At 41.3% G+C, this 22,176-nt stretch overlaps 1 protein-coding gene across 9 annotated transcripts in view; it reads right to left on the bottom strand.

The window, feature by feature from the left end:
* MAP4 (microtubule associated protein 4) overlaps positions 1–22,176 on the bottom strand; it is a 100,418-nt gene that overhangs the window by 46,632 nt on the left and 31,610 nt on the right. For all 9 annotated transcript variants that reach the window (XM_018066778.1, XM_018066775.1, XM_018066774.1 and 6 more), the window contains one exon: positions 2,157–2,279. In XM_018066778.1, coding sequence (XP_017922267.1) covers positions 2,157–2,279 — 123 coding nt within the window. The remainder of the gene's footprint in view (positions 1–2,156; positions 2,280–22,176) is intronic.

Raw genomic sequence — 22,176 nt, 5'->3', positions numbered from 1 at the left:
TCAATATGTATTTACAGAGCAGACATTCATTCCAGGTTATTAAAAAAAAAAGTAAAAAGGACATTTTCACCTCTTGTGAACATCATGAAGAAAATTGCATTTCAAAAGCTGTCTGAATGAGACAAGGTGAACAGCTGGCATCTGAAGAGAATGAACTCTATACTCAGGAGCTGCCATGAGTAAAGGCACTGAGAACATCAGGTAAACTCTACCTTCTTACGAAAAAAGAGCAAAGCCACTCAGGCCAAGCAAGACTTCTGCTCTCTAAGGAGGCCATCTCAAAATGCAACATACATCTGAATTACCCCGGAAAGCCTTAAAAGATTGCCAGGACCTAAGAACATGCATTTCTATTCTCAGTGAACTAATTCTGTACTTCCACTGTCAGAGGCGGCTGCACTTAAGTCTAGGCCTTAAATTAGCAACAAAAATAACTGTTGTATGGTTCCCGTATTAGGAGAGGAAGACTGCCAAATCACATGTAAAAATCAAATATTTCATGAAATTCTGTCATTTATTCATTACTATTTTGTTATTGTTCAGTTGCTCAGTCATGTCCCACTCTTTGTGACCCCATGAATTGCAGCACATCAGGCTTCCCAGTCCTTCACTATTTCTCAGAGCTTGCTCAAACTCATGTCCACTGAGTTGGTGATGTCATCCAATCATCTCATCCCCTGTGGCCCCCTTCTCCTCTTGCCCTCAATCCTTCTGGGCATCAGGGTCCTCTCCAATGACTCAGCTCTTAGCATCAGGTGGTCAATATATTTTACTGGGTGTGTATGATATGCAGACCCTGAGCACTCTGAAATTCCTAAGATGTATAAAAATAAGGGTTGAAAACATTTAACAGATGGATATACTTTAGTTCATATTTAAGCTGAGAACTAAAGATGGGGGAAAGATGAAGATCTTTCTTTTTCTACATTCCCTCCCCTTAGTGATCTCACCCAATCTCACAGCTTCACAGGTAAATATACAGAGACATAAAGTAAGTTAGTGGTGGCTTAGGGCTGGGGTGGATAAGGAGGTAGGGAGTGAGATCTAAGGAGTACTGAGTTTCTTTAGGAGGTGATAATTCTAAAATGGATTCTTGTGATGACTATACATATATATAAATATACTAAAATCCACTTAATTGTATACTTTGAATGGGTGAATTGTATGTTCGTGAATTATATCTCAATAAAGCTTCTTTTACAATTACATATATCCAGGGTAACCAACGACTGGAGAGTGGCACAGAACATCAAGCACTAGATCATCTAGAACCAGTTATGAGCACCTTACTTCCCTGGTGGCTCAGACGGTAAAGCGTCTGCCTACAATGCGGGAGACCTGGGTTCGATCCCTAGGTCAGGAAGATCTCCTGGAGAAGGAAATGGCAACCCACTCCAGTATTCTCGCCTGGATAATCCCACGGACAGAGGAGCCTCTTAGGCTGCAGTCCACGGGGTTGCAAAGAGTCGGACACGAATGAGCAACTTCACTTCACTTAATGAGCACCTTATAAGTTAGACAACAAAAAAGAAACCATATAGTAAAAGTGGAAACAAATACCTTGAGCTCTCTACTTGACTGCTCTGACTTGGAGGTATCAATGCCACTGCTTTGAGGTCCTTATGCAGCCCACCCCTCCTGCCCCTTCTAGCTCTAGGCAACAACAGATATGCTTTTTTTCTCTATATAGTTTGAATTTTATAGAAACCGGGTATAATTTTTCATTTCTCTTTTGTCAAATGAAGATAATATATATTTGGCAGAGTTAGGTAATAAACGTAGAGAGTACGTATATTGAGGTTCTAGCACTGTGCCTGGAGCAAAACAGGCATTCCACAAATGGTGTCCTTATTACTATAATTCTCTACAGAAGAATTAAAGTTCTAGGGTACAACTGATCATTTAGTCCTCAATGAAAATGAATTTCAGTTAATTTAGTCAAAATAGGTTTTGAAGGGGAGAGAACAAAGGGGCACTTGCCTCAGAGGAAGGGATAAATAGGAGAAAGGTCAACTAAATGTTCAGAGGAAATAATTACGCCTGGGCTGTGCTTTACGAGCAATACTTAGGCTGGAATGTTTTGTCTGCACGGTGACTGGAGGCTTTTCGTGTTTAAGTTATTACATTCAGCGGTCACAAGCAAGTCTTGCACTTACCAGTCTGGATAGGATTTACCATTTGCTCGGGTTCAAAGCAAAAGTTTGTATTTTCTGGCCAGTTCTGGCTGTTCTGATATCCCTGGTAGGCCATCTTCTCTTCAAGGAATTCAGTTGGAAACCCTTCAAACAGAAACAGGAAATGAAAGTTAAAAGGTATCACTGTTGACATTTGATTGCTTCTATTTCTGTCTTTTGTAAATAAAACTGCTCTGAACATTCCAGTACAGGTGTTCACGTAGACATATGTAAGATTTTATAGAATTAATTTAGCTTAGTTCTCAAATAACAAAAACACAAATGTAATAGCACGGCCCCATTCTGAATTATTAAGGAGAAATCAACCAGAAGATGATAAGAGAAAACAAGATTTTTCTGATGCCCTGAGGTTGATGATAGGACTCCATTTGTAACTGACTCAACAGACTGCAAGCAACAGTCTCAAAACCTGGCTCTTTGGCTGTCTTCGAGAATAGTTTTTCTTTCCCCCACTTCAGTTCAGTTCAGTTCAGTTGCTCAGTCGTGTCCGACTCTTTGCGACTCCATGAATCGCAGCACGCCAGGCCTCCCTGTCCATCACCAACTCCCGGAGGTCACTCAGACTCACGTCCATCGAGTCAGTGATGCCATCCAGCCATCTCATCCTCTGTCGTCCCCTTCTCCCCCACTTAACTACTAGTAAATATTCTAGTAAATCTGCAAAGGTTAAACTACAGGAGGGACAGGAGGGATAGAGGGAGGGAGACAGAGTAAACAAGCAAGCAAGCAAGCAAAGGGCTGGGTACTAGTATAGACTGAAAAGCTAACTGTTGCTGAAAGTTAACCGTTCAAGCAAAGGACAGCCTTTTTATTTCTCCTGGTCTCAGTAATGACCTCTAAGGATACTTGTCACTTTATCAATAATTTTACACTACACAGGAAAGTATTAGCATTTCAGTCTTTGAATTATGGCCTACTTAGAGAAGGTACACCAACCATCTCTTATTTCAAAGCTAATAAAGTCAATCTGCTTAGGGTTTTAACACAACAAATGCTTCCCACAGAATAAGAATGAAAGTGTTGGGTGCTAATCTAATACCATTCCTCATCCACTGAAATGGACCCATGCCAGGCTTATTTCCCGTGACTCCAACAGGAAAGCAGGCTAGTGCCCTCACGGCCCCTGCCGAAGCCCGTGCTTCTTGCCCCTGTGCCTTTGCTCACGTGATCCACCTGTCTGAAATGCTCCCTCTTGCACCAACATCCCAGGGCCAGGACCCAGGTCAGAGCTCCCACAGAGCCTCTCTTCAGATTTTAATGCTCACTTTCCTTTTCTTAGCTCTTTCAACATTTGTTGTTGTTCCTAACAAACAGTTTAGCCCTTAGCCAGATTACTTTTTTTAATTAGCCTTCATTTAAAAAAAAAACAACTTAAACCTAGACAGCATATTCAAAAGTAGAGACATTACTTTGCCAACAAAGGTCTGTCTAGTCAAGGCTATGGTTTTTCCTGTGGTCATGTATGAATGTGAGAGTTGGACTGTGAAGAAAGCTGAGCGCCGAAGAATTGATGCTTTTGAACTGCGGTGTTGGAGAAGACTCTTGAGAGTCCCTTGGACTGCAAAGAGATCCAGCCAGTCCACTTTGAAGGAGATCAGTCCTGGGATTTCTTTGGAAGGACTGATGCTGAAGCTGAAACTCCAATACTTTGGCCACCTCATGCGAAGAGTTGACTCATTGTTAAAGACCCTGATGCTGGGAGGGATTGGGGGGAGGAGAAGGGGATGACAGAGGATGAGATGGCTGGATGGCACCACTGACTCGATGGACGTGAGTCTGAGTGAACTCCAGGAGTTGGTGATGGACAGGGAGGCCTGGCGTGCTGCGATTCATGGGGTAGCAAAGAGTCGGACACAACTGAGCAACTGAACTGAACTGAACTGAAACCTTTTAAGTATTCTATGTTCATCATTTAAAAATCCATTATTTAACACGTGTTAATCTTATTTCTCCAAATCATTAATATGTGTTCTTTAAAGAGTATGCTTTTATCATTTTATTTCTTCATAATGCTTAGTTCAGTGCATGGCACAGAATTGTGCTCAAAAAACAATGTGCTATCAAAATTACCACAAGAGTCATTATTCTAGACCGGATGATTTAACAAATTCATATACATCAGCCCTCTCGGAAAGCAATTTATACTTAATATGAAAAGCATAAGAAACCCAAGAAGCATTTAAGCTACAGTCTATCATTTCTAAAATAAACTTTAAAAGGCTGTGATTCTGCTTAAATTTCTTACCCTTTGGGAAATAAAGCAGTTGTTAATCAGTGAAGTGGGTACATTTCGCCCACACATTCTGGATAAGAGTAAGCAACTCTGGTGATCTCCACTCTGTGCTGGTGAGGCGGCCCAGCCTGGAAGCAATGTTCAGAATAGCCTCTGGCCAACAGTGTTATTAATGAGCATTTTTGACACAGGCTCTCTCCCACATTTTCATTCAGTGTTACTGACCTAGATTTCCTTCTTAAAACTGCAAAGTATAAGCAGGAAAACTCCCTTGCAGGAACAACAGCCTTCAGAATAAATGTGTTGGATTTTTGTTTTTTGAAAGCACAACTGCAATCTACTTAGAGAGTCTATTTCAGACAAAGAATGAAAAATGAAATTTAAAATAAGAAGTAATTTACTTAATACAATGGAAAAAACCCTAGATACTTTGGTTCTCCTATAAATGGAGGGGAAAAAAAGTAGAATGGGGGAAAAAAAGGCCAGTATCTATTTCTATGAAACTGGAAGCATTTTACAGAAAAGGCAAATGGCTAGATACTTAAAGTGTCAATTAATCTAGTAATATCTGTATCTCTATATATCAAAGCCAGAATAATTGTATCAGATAAGAGCCATTCAAAGTGTAACACAGACCAATAGATCTTAATTTTAAAAAGTTCATTGATATGGTTTCAGATTCTACAATGCAAGTAACCTTTAAGAAATGACCACTTCTCCAATTATGATGTCAAATCAAAGAAGAATATCTAGTTACCTGAGAAAAAACTATCAAAATACCCTTTATCTTAACTTACATATATATATGTGTGTGTGTGTGTGTGAAATGATTTTCTTCTTATAGTTCAACTCTAACAACATATTGTGACAGACTGAATTGCAGCTGTCTTCTATTAAACCAGACAGTTCACCAGAAATTTAGATACACCACCAGCCTTCTTACTGAACATTTATTTTTTAAAGTATACTCATTAAAAATGTTAAAGTTGGGCAGGGGGTCTTGGGTAGGTAACATGTTAACATATCATTATATATTTTAATATAAATTATTTCACCTGTACCACCAAAGCACTGTACCAATACCTGGTATCTAAGCTCCCTTCCCTTACAAAAGTCTGTTAGTCTACACCCTACACCTCTATGTACGATACTGTAGGCTCATATTTACTATCATTCTCCTAGCCCCCTCCCCCAACACCCCCCCCTCTTCTCCCCCGAGTCAAGAAGTCCAAGACTAAGTTTAGGCTTCACTACATTTTTGTGATAGATATTTAACCATCCGAGGAATGGGAATACATATAATAAAATATGTCATTATCTCATTAAGCATTAAACTATATGATGATGTTTAAAGTACACGGAAAGATAAGAAAATTAATGCTGGCAAGAGGGTTTCATAGATAAGATGGGGGAAATCTAGGAATATGGCTGTTGACACTATAACACATGAGAATGTCTTAGATTATTATCACAAAGATAAAACAAAATTGGCTAGGGAAATAATGTGTATATTCACATACATATTGATTATAGAATGATAAAGCAATTGTGGCAAAATGTTACTGATTGGTGAACCTGGAAAAACATATGAAAGTTCTTTGTTTTATTTGTTCTATTCTTTCATTGTATATCTATAATTATTTCAAAATAAAAATTGAAGTACTTCTAGTTTTATTTTCTAAAAATAGAAACAAGTGACAGAAGAAAATTCTTTTCTCAGATTTTCCACCAATTCCACTTTTTATAATAAAACAGCTTTAAATGCTCATATCCAACTATATTAGGGTGTCTTTCTCCTCTGCACTACACAGGCAAAGACTTCATTAACCTTCCTGATTTGAATGATATATAGCCATCCCTAAATTGTTGGAGACGTTTTTAAAAGACTTCTAGAGTTCTAATACTATTTGAAAACACCAAAGCACTGAAGGTCTCAAGAAGAGAGAGAGATTGAGTTAACAGTTTCTATTTGGTTGGCCAGCATGCTTGTCTTAGAAATTTACTAACAAAAAAAACAAAAACAAAAAACACAGTATGCTCATTTTGCTTCAACCAGAAACCTGTGCCCCTCCCAGAATGGGCACAGGTGAAGCTGCCACCATAGGCCACAATACACCCTAAGTTAGCAACAGTTGAGCTATAGACACTACATTGTTTCAGCTGTTCCTTTTACTTGCCCTGACACTGGATTTACTACCATCCTGAATGTACACTGTTCCTATAAAAATGTTTCTACACGAGATCCTTTTTCATTCTCTAAAAGGTTGTTTCTGTACTCTCCTCGCCAGCATCCTCCATCCCATACAAACCCTTACTTTATAGAAAACAGTATTCTTCCACTGACCTTGCCTCTATTCCAAACTTATCTACATGAGTCCATCATTACTTCTTTCCTTCCTATTTGTGAGAGAGGTTATGATCCTCCACCTTCACTTTCTTTTTAATTTGGAAAAAAAAACACACACACACAAACCTGTCAAACTAGAGAATATAAGAAACGCGTATCATTCTCCTTTCCAAGGACAGCATTCATGCAAGTACCCCATTCATCATCTTTCCCTGTATCATCTACTGCTCCAACCTCCTAGACTTGGTCTCTTATCCCTTCTCTCCTCCTGTTATAAGCACAATAAATCTCTACCATCTTTAAAACACAAGCAAGATTCAAACTGTATTAAATAATATTTCCTATAGAATTATGGATTAAAAGAAATTTAGATTCTACTTTGAACAAACCAACAGTTAGTGAAAAACAAATGAGATAATTTGGGAAATATTGGTGAACTGAATACTAACTGGACATCTGACATTATGAAACGGGGTGTGAATGTGTGTGTGATGACCTTTAAGCCAACTTTTTCACTCTCCTCTTTCACTTTCATCAAGAGGCTTTTTAGTTCTTTGCTTTCTGCCAGAAGGGTGGTGTCATCTGCATATCTGAGGTTATTGATATTTCTCCCGGCAATCTTGATTCCAGCTTGTGCTTCACGCAGCCCAGCATTTCTCATGATGTACTCTGCATATAAGTTAAATAAGCAGGGTGAAAATATACAGCCTTGATGTACTCCTTTCCCAAGCTGGAACCAGTCTGTTCTGTTTAAAACTCAACATTCAAAAAACTAAGATCATGGCATCTGGTTCCCATGACTTCATGGCAGATAGATGGGAAAGCAATGAAAACACGGACAGACTTTATTTTGGGGGGGGTTCCAAAATCACTGCAGATGGTAACTGCAGCCATGCAATTAAAAGATGCTTGCTCCTTGGAAGAAAAGTTATGACCAACCTAGACAGCATATAAAAGCAGAGACATCACTTTGCCAACAAAGGTCCATCTGGTCAAAGCTATGGCTTTTCCAGTAGTCACGTATGGATGTGAAAGTTGAGCCATAAAGAAGGCTGAGCACTGAAAAATTGATGCTTTTGAACTGTGGTGTTGGAGAAGACTCTTGACAGTCCCTTGGACAGCAAGGAGATCCAATCAGTCCATCCTAAAGGAAATCAGTCCTGAACATTCATTGGAAGTACTGATGCTGAAACTGAAACTCCAATACTTTGGCCACCTGATGAGAAGAGCTGACGCATTTGAAAAGACCCTGATGCTGGGAAAGATTGAAGGCGGGAGGAAAAGGGGGTGACAGAGGATGAGAGGGTCGGATGGCATCAGCAACTCAATGGACATGAGTTTGAGTAACCTCCGGGAGTTGGCGATGGATCTGGACCGGGAGGCCTGGCGTGCTGCGATTCATGGGGTTGCAAAGAGTCGGACACGACTGAGTGACTGAACTGACTGATTGTGTGTGAATGGATAAGCATGTTTTTAAAAAGAATCATATTTTTTTAAAGCAAATCCAAGACATCATATTATCCTATCCATATATCAATCTTTATGCCTGAGATTTGCTTAAAAAAAAAAATCTAGGGGTAAGTGGAGGGAGTTAAGTACAGGACAAATGAAATCAGATTGCCCATCTGTTTGAAAAGTTGAGCAACCAACTAGAGTCTCTGCCTCTAGTCTGACGTTCCTCTTCCTAGCATAAAACATACAAAACTCTTCAGCGTTTTTCCAAAACTCACAGATTACTGAAATTAATCACAGAAGAGTCTACACAAGCCAGTCTTAAATAATGTTTCAGCATCATTCCCACCTAACCATACTATTCCTTACCCACATCCTACTGTTTCACATGACCTGCTCTATCCATCTGTAATACTTTACTTTGCTCCCCCATGCTGTCTGCCTGCTCCAGGCTTACTCATCCTCTCAGGTTCACTCCTCTAGGAAATACATGCATGTACCACTCCACGGGGACTTCTTTCCTCAGTGTTCGTGTGGAAGACTGTGCACACACATAAACATGTGATACATGATATGGCTCAATGGCGGGCCACCTGAGAGCAAGGAGTGCGTCTTTCTATTTGGTATTCCCAGACACAGATGCTGTGTCTGACACCTAGATGGTGCCCAATAAACGGTTGTTGAAAGAAGAAATGACTGCAATTTGGAGGGGGAAGAATTAATCTGGACATTGTGGTTGTTCAGTCACTAAGTCGTGTTCAACTCCTTGAGACCCTGTGGACTGCAGCACACCAGGCTTCCCTGACCTTCACTACCTCCTGGAGTTTGTTCAGATTCATGTCCATTGAGTCAGTGATGCTATCTAAACCATCTCTTCTTCCGCTGCCCCTTCTCCTTTTGCCTTCAATCTCTGTCAGCTTTTCACATCGGGTGGCCAGAGTATTGGAGCTTCAGCATCAGTCCTTCTAATCCAGGGCTGATTTCCTTTAGGGCTGACTGGTTTGATCCCCCTGAAGTCCAAGGGACTCTCAACAGTCTTCTCCAGCATCAATTCTTCGGCTCTCAGTCTGCTTTATGGACATACAAAATACTGATAATTCCGGTGGGCTTTTGTTAAAGATACAACCGGAAAATTAAAGATTCTACTTTTTGCAACACCTTTGTTCTATTTAATTTCATTCACATTATTTTTTTTTTGCTGAATATTAAAATATAATCAGTATACAATTTACTTGTCACTCTGTCATGTCCAACTCTTTTCGACCCCATGGCCTATATAGTCCATGGAATTCTGGAGTGGGTAGCCATTCCCCTCTCCAGGGAATCTTCCCAACCCAGGGATTGAACCCAGGTCTCCCATATTGCAAGCGGATTCTTTACCAGCTGAGCTACAAGAATAGGGAGAGAGAAAAATATGGTTATTTCTTCAAACAAAATAAGAATTCAAATATCTCCTCAAAATATCAATAACTCATAATAAGCCCCATTTATATTTTCACATTCTGACGAACAGTTTTATATAAATAGAAGTATTTTAATTATTTTGGTTTAAAGCCAGAAAACACCTTATGAGTAGCCATAATCAAAATTCAACTGCAGTAGAAATCCCATGTGAACGTTAAATTGCATTCAGGTCCACAGTCCATATTTCACGACTTCTGTTCATTCTGCCAATTTATTCCAGGATAAATTGACATTTGGATAATTGACATTCCAGCTCTAAACTGAGAATGAAAACCCACTGTCCCAAGTAGGGCAAATTATTCATGGATATTTAACATTCTCATTACAGAATATGATTTGGAACACTACAACACACACGAAGCACGAAGGAAATTAATGTCCAAACCATTTTCTCTCTTCCTGTTCCCTCAGATTCTGAAGGATGTCTTCATATTCTGAGAAGAAGTGTGTCAGCAGTGTGGGATTGTGGAAGGGTTTGGCTTCCCATGATTTCCGTTCCCCCTCTTCCTCCTGACATGGAGGCGACATGATCTTCCCCCCGAGGCAGCAAAGAGAGGCACCAAGCTAGTTGCAGGGTCAGGTTTCCATCTCTTCTTTCTCTCCACACACAGCCAGAGGCACATTTCTTTCCCACTCTCCCTAACTACCATACAGCAAGGGAGGCAAGGCCAGATAACCTGCCAGAAATCCTCCAAAACCCAACAGACCTCTGCTTCTTCAGTTCACTAATGCCTGATAAAAGGGTTATCACTGCAGGCACTTGATGCGGTAGCTTTCTCTCTGCTCCGAGAAAAAATTAGAATGAAAACTTAAGTCGTTTGTGCCCTCTGGTCACAACTGTGGCCCAGTCTTCTAAACAAGGGGGGTGTGTTAACAGTGCAAACACACCAAATCTTCAGAAGGATCCACTGGTGCCCAAGGAGGGTGATTTCCTGTAAGCCAAATGAAGGTATCCTTTAACACAACCATTCAGAATTTCATATGTATCAATTTCAATTGGATGGACCGGGTCAAATCGGGGTTTTTCTTTAAGTTGAATGAATCAAACATAACAAAGATAGCAACAATTCAGTGCTACCTTGAGCTGTACTCATTTGTTCATTCAACGTCTATTTAAGCATCTACAGTATGTGCCAGGCTCTGAGGTGTTTTCTTTCGTTCTTGCTCTTCGGGTGAGTGAGACACTGAGCGGTGCTCATTTCCACAAGTTACAGTGGCTCCAAACAGGTGACCTTTCTTTACTTCTGCTGTCAGCCCAGTCAACTCCTACCGAGTTTCATGGAGAGTTCTGTTGGTACCCCTCAGTCCGTGGCATCTCAGAAACTTCTCCACCCTCCAGGAGACTTCAAGAGGTCTGAATCTCAGCCTGGGGTGGGCTCTCTTTCAAATGTATCCTTTTCTTGTATCTCCTGCCTCAGTTCCCTTATCTGCTATTCGTTTATTCCTCAGGGTTCTCTTTATCCTTCAGTGGGTAATATCTTATTGCTTTTATGTGTGTCTGCTCAATCACGTCTGACTCTTTGTGACCCCATGAACTGTAGCCTGCCAGGATCCTCTGTTCATGGAATTATCCAGGCAAGAAGACTGGAGCAGGTTACCATTTCCTTCTCCAGGGGATCTTCCTGGACTGGGGATGGAACTCTTGTCTCCTGTATCAGCAGGTGGGTTCTTTATAACTGAGCAACCAGGGAAGCCCAGTATTACTTAGTTATTGTTTATATTAACTTTCTCTTGTTCAAACTACTGTTTCTATTTGCTGACTGGACCTTAACACAAAACTGGTACCAAAAGTAAACAGACTTACAAACATGGGATGTAGAGACTGGTGTGTCAGGCATTTGGGTTTCAGTGCAATGCTAATAAGCACCTTACCAACGGGAAACAGGATACTATTAATCCACAGCAGACAGTGCAACAGTTGAGCTGTCAAATGATGATTGTGTTGAAGTGTAAACTAAAGCAAGTACCTAGGGAGCCCAAGCAACTACTGCACTTGAATGTTTTGGTGAGAGCAATGACTGCAATAACTGTAGTATGGACAGAGCCTGCTGAATATGCTGAGTGCTCAAAGTAAGAAAATGACCAACTGAGGTCTCTCAAGTGCTGAGAGTTAGCTTGAAAATCAGAGTTTATATCACAGCCCCAGAGAATCTCTTATTTCCTGTAGCCACAGGTCCATAACTGAAATTTATAATCATGAGGCCCCAGGTCACTGTGGGCCTCATGAATGAAGGAGCTTGTCCTTAGGAGCCTGAAGATACTGACTAAATCCCTGAGAAAATTTCACCTGGGGCAGATGCTTTGAAAGAGGATGCTCATTCTCCTTGAGGCCTACCACAGCCACTCCCTCTCACTCTGGGCCCATCAGTTCAGTTCAGTTCAGTCGCTCAGTCTTTGCGACCCCATGAATCGCAGCACGCCAGGCCTCCCTGTCCATCACCAACTCTCGGAGTTCACTCAGACTCGCATCCATCGAGTCAGTGATGCCATCCAGCCATCTCATCCTCTGTCGTCCCCTTCTCCTCCTGCCCCCAACCCCTCTCAGCATCAGGGTCTTTAACAATGAGTCAACTCTTCACATGAGGTGGCCAAAGTACTGGAGTTTCAGCTTTAGCATCATTCCTTCCAAAGAAATCCCAGGGCTGATCTCCTTTAGAATGGACTGATTGGATCTCCTTGCAGTCCAAGGGACTCTCAAGAGTCTTCTCCAACACCACAGTTCAAAAGCATCAATTCTTCGGCGCTCAGCCTTCTTCACAGTCCAACTCTCATATCCATACGTGACTACTGGAAAAACCATAGCCTTGACTAGACGGACTTTAATCAGCAAAGTAATGTCTCTACTTTTGAATATGGGCCCATAACCAGGGTCAAATCTCAGCATGCTCTAGGACAGTCTTTGGGAAAGTACACTCCATGGGCAAAATTTGCTCAGCCACCTGTTTTTGTAACAGCCCACAACCTAAAACTTTATAGACTAGTTTTAGGTTCAGAGCAAAACTGAATAGAAAGTAGATTTCCCAAATATTCCTGTATCACCAACCAGAAGGCTCTCCTCACATCAAAATACTCACCACCAAGGTACATTTGTTATAATCAATGATCCTATACTGACACATCATCACCCAAACCTCATTTTTCAATGGTTTAAAAAAATGACAACAGGAAAGAATATTCTGAGAAATTCACATTTCAGTGACCAATTAATAAATGGGCACAGACACACTCATTTGTTTACATACTGTCTAAGGCTACTTTGGTGCTACAGCAGCAGAGCTGAGTTATCTGCTGACAGAGACCATATGGCCTGCAAAGCCTTATATACTTATATCTGGTCCTTTATAGATAAATGCCAAGCCAGGTCTAGGATAACAGATGTACCTTATGAATCCTGAAGGAAACAGCCTGCACAGCAAAAAAAAAAAAAAGACTCTGGTAATAATATATTGGCAGAAACTTGGGGACTAGGTGTAGAAATAGTTTCTAAGGACATTTGACCAAGGAGGGTAGAATATAATTCTATATTTGGTCTTTAATGTGTTAACTTATGCAGCTAAAAGTGGCTCTAAAAGCTTGCTCAGTTAGGGAAGAAAAAACTCCAGTCTGGTTTATACATGAATCTGCACAGACACAGCACTCGAGCCCCACTTCAAGGTAACCCTGAAGGACAATGGTGAGAGAAAATCCTCCAAGTGGGTGGACCTTTGAGCGGAGCATCTGGCTGCCACTCTCCATGGAGTGAGACATGGTTTACCCTGATTATACTATTGTACCCCACATCACTAATCATTTAAAGGGTATCCACTGTAAAGAGAAAAAAAGTCAAAGTGTTAGTTGCTCAGTTGTGTCAGACTCTTTGCGATCCCTTGGACTGTAGCCCACCAGGCTTATCTGTCCACGAAATTCTCCAGGCAAGAAAACTGGAGTGGGTAGCCATACCCTTCTCCAGGGGAACTTCCCGATGCAGGGATGGAACCGGCACTCTGCACTGCAGGTGGATTCGTTACCATCTGAGTCACCACGAAAGCCCACTTATTGTAAAGGAAGACCTTAATAACCAGGCTGACAAAATGACTCTGTGGACATCAGCCAGCCTCTTGGCTCAGGCACCAGAGTGCTTCCTCAATGGATCCACAAAAAAGTGACCACTGTTGAAGGGAGAGAAGCTATGTATGGGATCAACAACACGGGCTTTCCCTAAATCAAGTTGACCTGGCTAAAGTTATTGCCAAGTGTGTCCAACTTGTCAACAGCACAGACTCAAACTCAGCCTCCCATAGGGTACCATTCCCAGGGAGACTAAGTTGATTACACCACACCTGAACATCATGGGGAGACTGTGGAAGCAATTAAGGAGAGGCAGAAATTTGTTCTCAGTGGACTAGAGATGTATTCTGGATATAGATTTGCCTTCTCTTCCTACCTTGCTTCTGCCAGTGCTCATGAAATGCCTGATCCAGCATCGTAACATTTCATACAGCACTGCTTCCAATCAACAAGGCATTTCACAGCAAAGTGGGGGGTGGGGGGGGAACCACTCAAGCCCAGAGAATTAACTGGCATAATCCCAGCACATCACCCAAGATGGCTGGCCCAATTAAAAGATGGAATAATCACTTACTCAATTGTAGTTTCAACTGGGAAACAACACCCTAAAAGAATGGGGGTAATGCTTTGAATCAGAGAACCTTATAGAGTGCCGTCTCCACAACAGCCATAATATGTGGATTTGAGAATCAAGGGGAAAACACTATTGTGTCCAACAACTGACTCATCGAATTTTCACTTCAAGTCCTGACAGATTAGAGTTCTGCTAATTTGAAGGTCTTAGTCCCCAAGGAGGAAATATACCTACCATCATATACAACAGTTTAACTGAACTAGAAAATGAGACTCCTACATGGCCATTTGGGACTCCTTACTCCAGTGAAACAATGGGCAGGAAAAAGGGCTACTGTACTTCCTGGGAGAATTGAGCCTCATTATCAGAGGTAAACTGGATTGCTGCAACACAATAAAAACAAAGAGGATCGGGTATGGAACCCAGTGGAGTCTGTGAGGTACCTCTTAATACTTCCATGTCAATAATAAAGGTCCACGGAAAACTAGGACAATTTATCCAAAAAAGCCCATACTACTGACGAAATGACAACTTGAAATTCTAGATCATTTCACTAAGAAAAGAATTTCTACCAGCTGAGGTTCTGGCTGAGGGCAAGGGAACCACAAAATGGGTAGCTGAACAAAGAACTCAGAGATACCAATTCTGGTCTTGTGACTAATGACAAAAATAAGAACTGTGATGGCTTTGTATATTTTCTCTTTGTTATATTCTGTTTGTGTATTCCAATAATTTTCTTTTCTTCTTCTTTCCATTATTATAATTTGTCAAAGGTTAACTTTACAATCAGCCTCTTGACAAAAGAATATTAAACACTGCCACTGTGATTTGAGGATTGCATGCATAGCATGACTATAGGTTCTGACCATCTCACTTCGGGGAAAGGATGAAAGCCACCTCCATCATATGAGAGATAGTTATATCTTGTTAAATGCAAATGTAAGAGTTGTTCTGTTGGTATATGAAAGCTCAAATATATGTAGACAAGTACAGATGGGTACTAAGTAGCCAAACAGGTAGATTGCGCCAGGTGTCAATGTGTTCCCTCAGTTCACTCAGTCTCCATTTACTGCCTTGCTTGATAATGGAGCCGGACCCTGTAAATGTGTCTCCTTTGCTCATTGGCATGATATAAAAGTTAGCAGAGGGTGACGAGGAAGGGGCTTCTCCTGCTTCCAGTGTGCTTTTCCATCTCCTTGCTCCTGTGATGCTCTGCTGGTGTGCAGAACATCCAGTGGCACTCATCCGAACATCTTTTAACGGGCACTCTTGTGAGCATCTTCTCAGGCAAGTTCTGCCAGTGCCCCAAGCTGACTTCCCGCTGATTCAGCAGCACGTCCACATACAGCTTCCTGTTTGCCAACCTTGGTCTATATTTCCTCAGCAAACACCCAGTGAAGACATCCAAGAAAAGAAACTGGCTTTGGAGCAGGAGGGCATTCTTCCAAATTTTTCTTTACTATATACTCTGCTGCAGTCTAGGGTAGTTGACTGCTCCCTATACCTGCCATTTCCGTATCCTTTAGAATAGCAGCTGCCAACTTTCTGGCACCAGGTTTTGTGGAAGACAATGTTTCCACAGACTGAGGGTGGGGTGGAGGATTTAGAATGATTCAAGCAAATTACATCCATTGTGTACTTTATTTCTATTATTATTACATTGTGATATGTATTAAAATAATTATATAACTCACCATAACTTGTCACTCACTGATAGGATTTTGATGTGAGTCTGCAAGCAACTGATTTACCATGGGCTCTGTGCAAATGTCTCTGCTAATGACAATCTGTATTTGCAGGGGCGCTCCAGTGTGAGCATCACCGCCTCAGCTCCAGCTCAGCTCATCAGGCATTAGAGTCTCAGAAGGAGACATGTGCAGCTCACAGCAGGGTTTGTGCTCCTGCGAGAATCTAATGCTGCTGCTCACCTGACCAGAGGTGGAGCTGAGGCAGGAATGCAGGCGACGGGGTGTGGCTGGAATACAGAGGGAGCCCTGCTAGCTCCTCTGCCGCACCCTTCTGCTGCAGCCCGGTTCCTAACGGATGAGTCCCTGGCCTGGGGTAGGCAGGGCATCTGCTTTCAAGCTCTCTTTATTTATTTTTTAAAATTTAAATTTGTTTATTTTAATTGGAGGCTAATTACTTTACAATATTGTATTGGTTTTGCCATACATCAACATGAATCTGCCATGAGTGTACACGTGTTCCCCACCCTGAACCCCCCTCCCACCTTCCTCCCCATACCATCCCTCTGGGTCATCCCAGTGCACCAGCCCCAAGCATCCTGTATCCTGCATCAAACCTGGACTGGCGATTCGTTTCATATATGATATTATACATGCTTCAATGCTGTTCTCCCAAATCATCCCACCCTCTCCCTCTCCCACAGTGTCCAAAAGACTGTTCTCTTCAAAGTGAAGTCGCTCAGTCGTGTCCGACTCTTTGCGATCCCATGGACTGTAGTCTACCAGACTTCTCTGTCTATGGGATTTTCCAGGCAAGAGTACTGGAGTGGGTTGCCATTTCCTTCTCCAGGGGATCCTCGTGACCCAGGGATCGAACCCAGGTCTCCTGCATTGTAGGCAGATGCGTTACCCTCTGAGACCCCTCAGTAATTAATTCTCCATTCCCACTACTGTGCGGTTTCTGACTCTTGACTAGGCCTTGATTGGTACAGATACTGAGAATTAAACCACTGAGATGGCTAAGAGTGAAAAGTTCTCATCACAAGGGGAAAAAAATTTCTGTAACTAAGGGTGGTGACAGACACTAACCAGAGTCTTTTGTGGTCATCATTTCACAACCTACACAAATTCCAACTCATTATGTTGTACACCTGAAACTAACAGTGTTTTATGTCAATTATACCTCAATTTTAAAAAATCCATAAGATGGTTTAAATCCACATTACAAAGAAAAAATGGGGAGAAGAATAAGCAATGTTTATCTCAAAGAACACGAATCACAAGGCACCTGCTCATCTCTAAAAGGGCTGCCACGTGCAGGAGAGCACACTGCACCTCTGCTGCTCGGCACCAACACCGATGACAGCTGCAACAGCAGACTGGCTCTTTACTCCACACAGAAAAACCAACAATCAGAAATACTATCTTTTATTAATCAGAAATTGTAACTCTTTAATGAAGATCACTAAGAAGACTAATGTTAATACTTAAATTTATAATCTACACAGCTTTGCCTCTTCTCAGCTCATTTCAAATTGCTGTAATCTCCACTGGAGGATCAACAGTCCCAGATTTTGGCAGTGACAAAGTCCTAAGTTAATTTCCTCACAAGAAACAAAACAAAGGCTCTTCCTTTAGCGTGCCTGGAGTCTTTTCAAAGTTTCACCTTCAATTTTCTCCTCCAGAAACACAGAATCTCCAAAGACAAAGGACACTGAATGTGCTCTAGTTACATCCAATAAAAAATACACACATTTAGATAGGAAAGGGGGCTGATGACCTAACAGAGAATGATTTATTGGCAGCACTATTTACTAGGCTGGACTTGTAAGAACTGTCTATGTGGATGGTAATCATTATTACATTTATTAAACCTCTAATTAATCATTTTACATTTATTAACCCCTCAAACAGGTTCAGTTCAGAAGCTCAGTCGTGTCCGACTCTTTGCGACCCCATGAATTGCAGCACGCCAGGCCTCCCTGTCCATCACCTACGCCCGGAGTTCACAGGTTACCAAGCACTGAAAGTATTTTCTGTCCCCTAATGCAAACAATTCTTTTATTACTAGTTCTCCTGTTATACAGGAAGAACTTTGGGCTTGAAAAGGGCAAACAACCTGCCTAAGAGAGCAAAGTTAGCAGGTGATAGATCTAGGCCTGCTCTTTACACAGCTTTCTCAAATGTAAACAGACCACTAGAGGGACTTATTTCCTGAAAGACATGTACCAATAACCTGTCAAAAATCACCGCAATTACATCTGACCCTGCTCTTAACATTCCCTGTCTATGTGAGTCCTGAAACAAACAGAAAGAACCACCTACTCAGAGAAAAATGCTGGTGAAAAAAAAGGAAACATAATCAAACCCTTATGAAACTTCACAGTATACAAAAATTTAAGCCAGGTAATCTGTTTAAACACAAAATAGCAAGGTGGCCCACTCCTCTTCAACATTAAACAGCTATTATGGTCTAGCAGTTTGTAATTTTCTCAATAGCACAGGAAGTTCATAGCACAAGTCTTTATTTCCTGCCACATCTCTCAAATGCTACAGAAATGTAACAAGGGATCTATGGGCCAAAGTCTTGATATGCTTGAGAATGATGCAGAAATCCCCTCCTCCACTGCCAGAGGGGTTCCGCGGCACTCCTCCCCCAGAGCTCGCCTCTCTGCTCCAGTGTGAGCCCATTAGAGCCTCCTCCCAGCCTCTACCCTTTCATCTTAGCAGATAAAACACTGTCAATTTAAAACAGACTCCTTCTGTAGAACCACATTTCTTTCCTTCATCTTTAAAAATAAAAACAAACCCACATTCAACAAGACTGCCCATTCAATAGCTACTGCGCACCTACTCTATGCCAGATACTGGTCTAGGTGCGGGGCCACAGCAGTGACCAAAGCAAAAGCCCTGTCCCTCTTGTAACATTTATCTTCTAATGAGGAAAGTCAGGCAATACTAATTAATTGTACAAATGATAAAGCAATGGGCGCCACGGATAAAACTAAAGCAAAGTAGGAGAGAAAAATGGAAGGGGCACATTGTCAGGTAAGATAGAGAAGACCTCTCTGAGAAGGTGGAGGGTGAACTATAAGTGTATCTGAGGGAAAAGCATCCCAGATAGAAAAATCAACGAATGCTCAGACCCCAGGGCAGGGGCCCACCTGGCTTGTCCAGGAACTCTGGTAAGAACAGCAGGGAAGTAAAGCTACAGGGAAGAATAAGGAAATGTGGTCACGAGGCCTTATGGCATCTGAGTAAGGACTTCAGCTCTTACTCTGAGTTAGGAAACTCCTGGAGGATTCTGAGCAAAGAATAACATGATCTATGTACAGGGCCACTCTGGGTGTTTTTGAGAATATACTATAGGGAGCAAATGAATGCAAGGAGGGAGACTCATCTGGGAGGTTGTTACAGTAGTCAAAGTGAGAGGTGGTAGCTCAAACCAGGGAGAGAAAAGGAGGGGAGGTGAGAAGCGGTCGGTCAGTTTGCAGATCTATTTTTCTGACAAAACAGACATGGGATGCCAAGACAAAGAGAGGATAGGGGAAGTCAAACATTTAGCCTGAGCAACTACAAGAATATTCTATTTCTGTTTAATGAGCTGGAGAAGGTTTTGTCTTCTATTTGTTTTGGGGAGTGGGACAGAAGTTCAGTTTAGGACCCCTCAAATCTGACATGTCAACTCTACATCTAAATGGAGATTTCAAGCTCTAATTTCAAATTTTCTTAGTTTTCATCCAACCTCCTCATGGAATTTAACCAGTATTACATCTGTTCTCACAAGATGTTCCTTAAAACTCTGGTTAGCATTTAAATAATGTTTATAAATTTGGGCATTTCTCTGCACAACCAGAAAAATTAGTACAAACTCACAAGATAGCTAATACATAAAACAACATTTCAATTCTGACGAGGTCTGTAAGTACACGATGGTTACTTTGAAAAAAAAATTTTTTTTAAGTGAGCTAGTATTGTTTATTTATTTATTTTTACCATTCTTAAATGTACAGCTCACTGGCATTAAGTATATTCAAACTAATACACAACCATCACTGCCACCCATCTCCAGAACTCTGTACACATTGAAAAACAACTCCCCATTCCCTGCCTCCTCTCAATTCCTGTCAACCATCATTTTACTTCCTGTCTCTATGAACTTGATTACTTATATACAACACCTCATGTAAGTAGAATCATATAAGTGGCATCAGTGTTTACTCTTTTGTGACTGGCTTTTTTCACTTAGCATAACGTCGTCAAGGCTCATCCAGGTCGGAGCACATGTCGGAAATTCCTTCCTTTTTAAGGCTGAATATTGTATATCCTCTTGTGGTTCAGCTGGTAAAGAATCCACCTGCAATGTGGGAGACCTGGGTTGGGTCCCTGGGTTGAGAAGATCCCCTGGAGAAGGGAAAGGCTACCCACTCCAGTTTTCTGGCCTAGAGAATTCCAAGGACTATATAGTCCATGGGGTTGCAAAGAACCGGACACGACTGAGCGAGTTTCACTTTCATCACTCTATTATACATTATGTATATATCACTTGGGTTGTATCCACCTTTTGGCTATTAAGAATAATGCTGCTATAAACACGGGTGTGCAAGTTCATGCTTTTATCTGGGTATATATCCAGATGTGGGCTTGTTGGTTCATACAGTAATTCTATTTTTAATGTTTTGAGGGCCTACCGTACTATTATAATGGTTCCACCATTTTGCATTCTTACCAGCAACGCACAAGGGTTCCAATTTTTCCACATCCTCATTAATACTTGTTATTTTCTGTTTGTTTTAAAACAACAGCCTAGATCCTAACAAGTGTAAAGCAGTATGTCACTGTACTTTCGATTTGCATTTTCCTAATGATTGGTGATAATAAGCATCTTTTCGTGTGCTTCCTGGCATATAAGCCAATATATGGAGAAGTGTCTACTCAAGTCCCTTGCTCTTTTTTATTAAGTTTTGTTTTCACGTGGTTGAACTGTAGGAGTGTTTCACATATTCTGGATAATTAACCCCTTGTCAGATATCTGTTTTTGCACATATTCCCACCCCATGAATTGCCTTTTTATTCTACTGATAGAGTCTTTCGATGCACAGAACGTGTTTTTTTGGTGGAGTCGAATGTATCTGTTTGTACTTTTGTTGCTTTTACTTTTTACTTCTGTACTTTTGGTGTCGCATCCAAGTCGTTGCCAGATCTAATGCCATGAAGCTTCTGCCCTACGTCTTCTTCCAAGAGTCTTATAGTTTTAACCCTTATATTTAGGTCTTTGCACCATTTTGAGGTAATTTTTGTATATGATATAATGTAGGGATCCAACTTCATTCTTTTGCATGTGACCTCCAGTTTTCCTAACACCAAGACTATCTTTTCCCCACTGGATGGTCTTGGCACCTTTCTCTAAAATCATTTGACCATATATACAACGGTTTATTTCTGGGCCCTCTATTCTATTCTTTAGTCTATAAGTCTGTTTTTATGCCAAGAGCACCACTGCTTTAATTCCTGCAGCATTATAGTAGATTTGGAAGACTGACAGCTCTAACTTTATTCTTTTTCAAGACTGTGTAGGCTATTCTGGATCCTTTGAGATTCCATGAGAGTTTTAGGATAGATTTTTCAACTTCTACAAAAAAAAGCAGTTGACTCCTAATTCAGCCCTCCCCCCACCTCCTTGGCAACCACATGTCTGTTCTCTCTGTCTGCGAGACTTCTTGCTTCCCTGCAAGTTCGTTTGTGTCATATTTTCAGACCTCACAGGTATGTGGTATCGTATGGCACATGTCTTTCTCTTCCTGACTTACTTCACGTAGTATGATAATCTCTAGTTGCACGCACACTGCTGCAAATGGCATCGTTCCATTCTTTTTATGGCCGAGTAGAATTCCATCATATGCACGGCTTCTGTATCCATTCATCTGTTGCTCGGCATTTAGGTTGCTTCCATGTCTTGGCTATTGTAAATAGTGCTGCTATGAACACAGGGGTGCATATACCTTTTAAATTATTTTTTTCCAAATACATGCCCAGAAGTTGGATTGATGGATCCTATGGCAACTCTATTTTTAGTTTTCTGAGGAACCTCCGTATTGTTTTCCACCGCAGCTGTACCAACTTCCATTCCTACCAACAGTGTAGGAAGGTTCCCCTTTCCCCACACCCTCTCCAGCATT

Source organism: Capra hircus, chromosome 22 (assembly GCF_001704415.2).
Source record: "Capra hircus breed San Clemente chromosome 22, ASM170441v1, whole genome shotgun sequence".
Classification (NCBI taxonomy): Eukaryota; Metazoa; Chordata; class Mammalia; order Artiodactyla; family Bovidae; genus Capra; species Capra hircus.
This window is presented reverse-complemented; position numbering and strand designations above follow the sequence as displayed.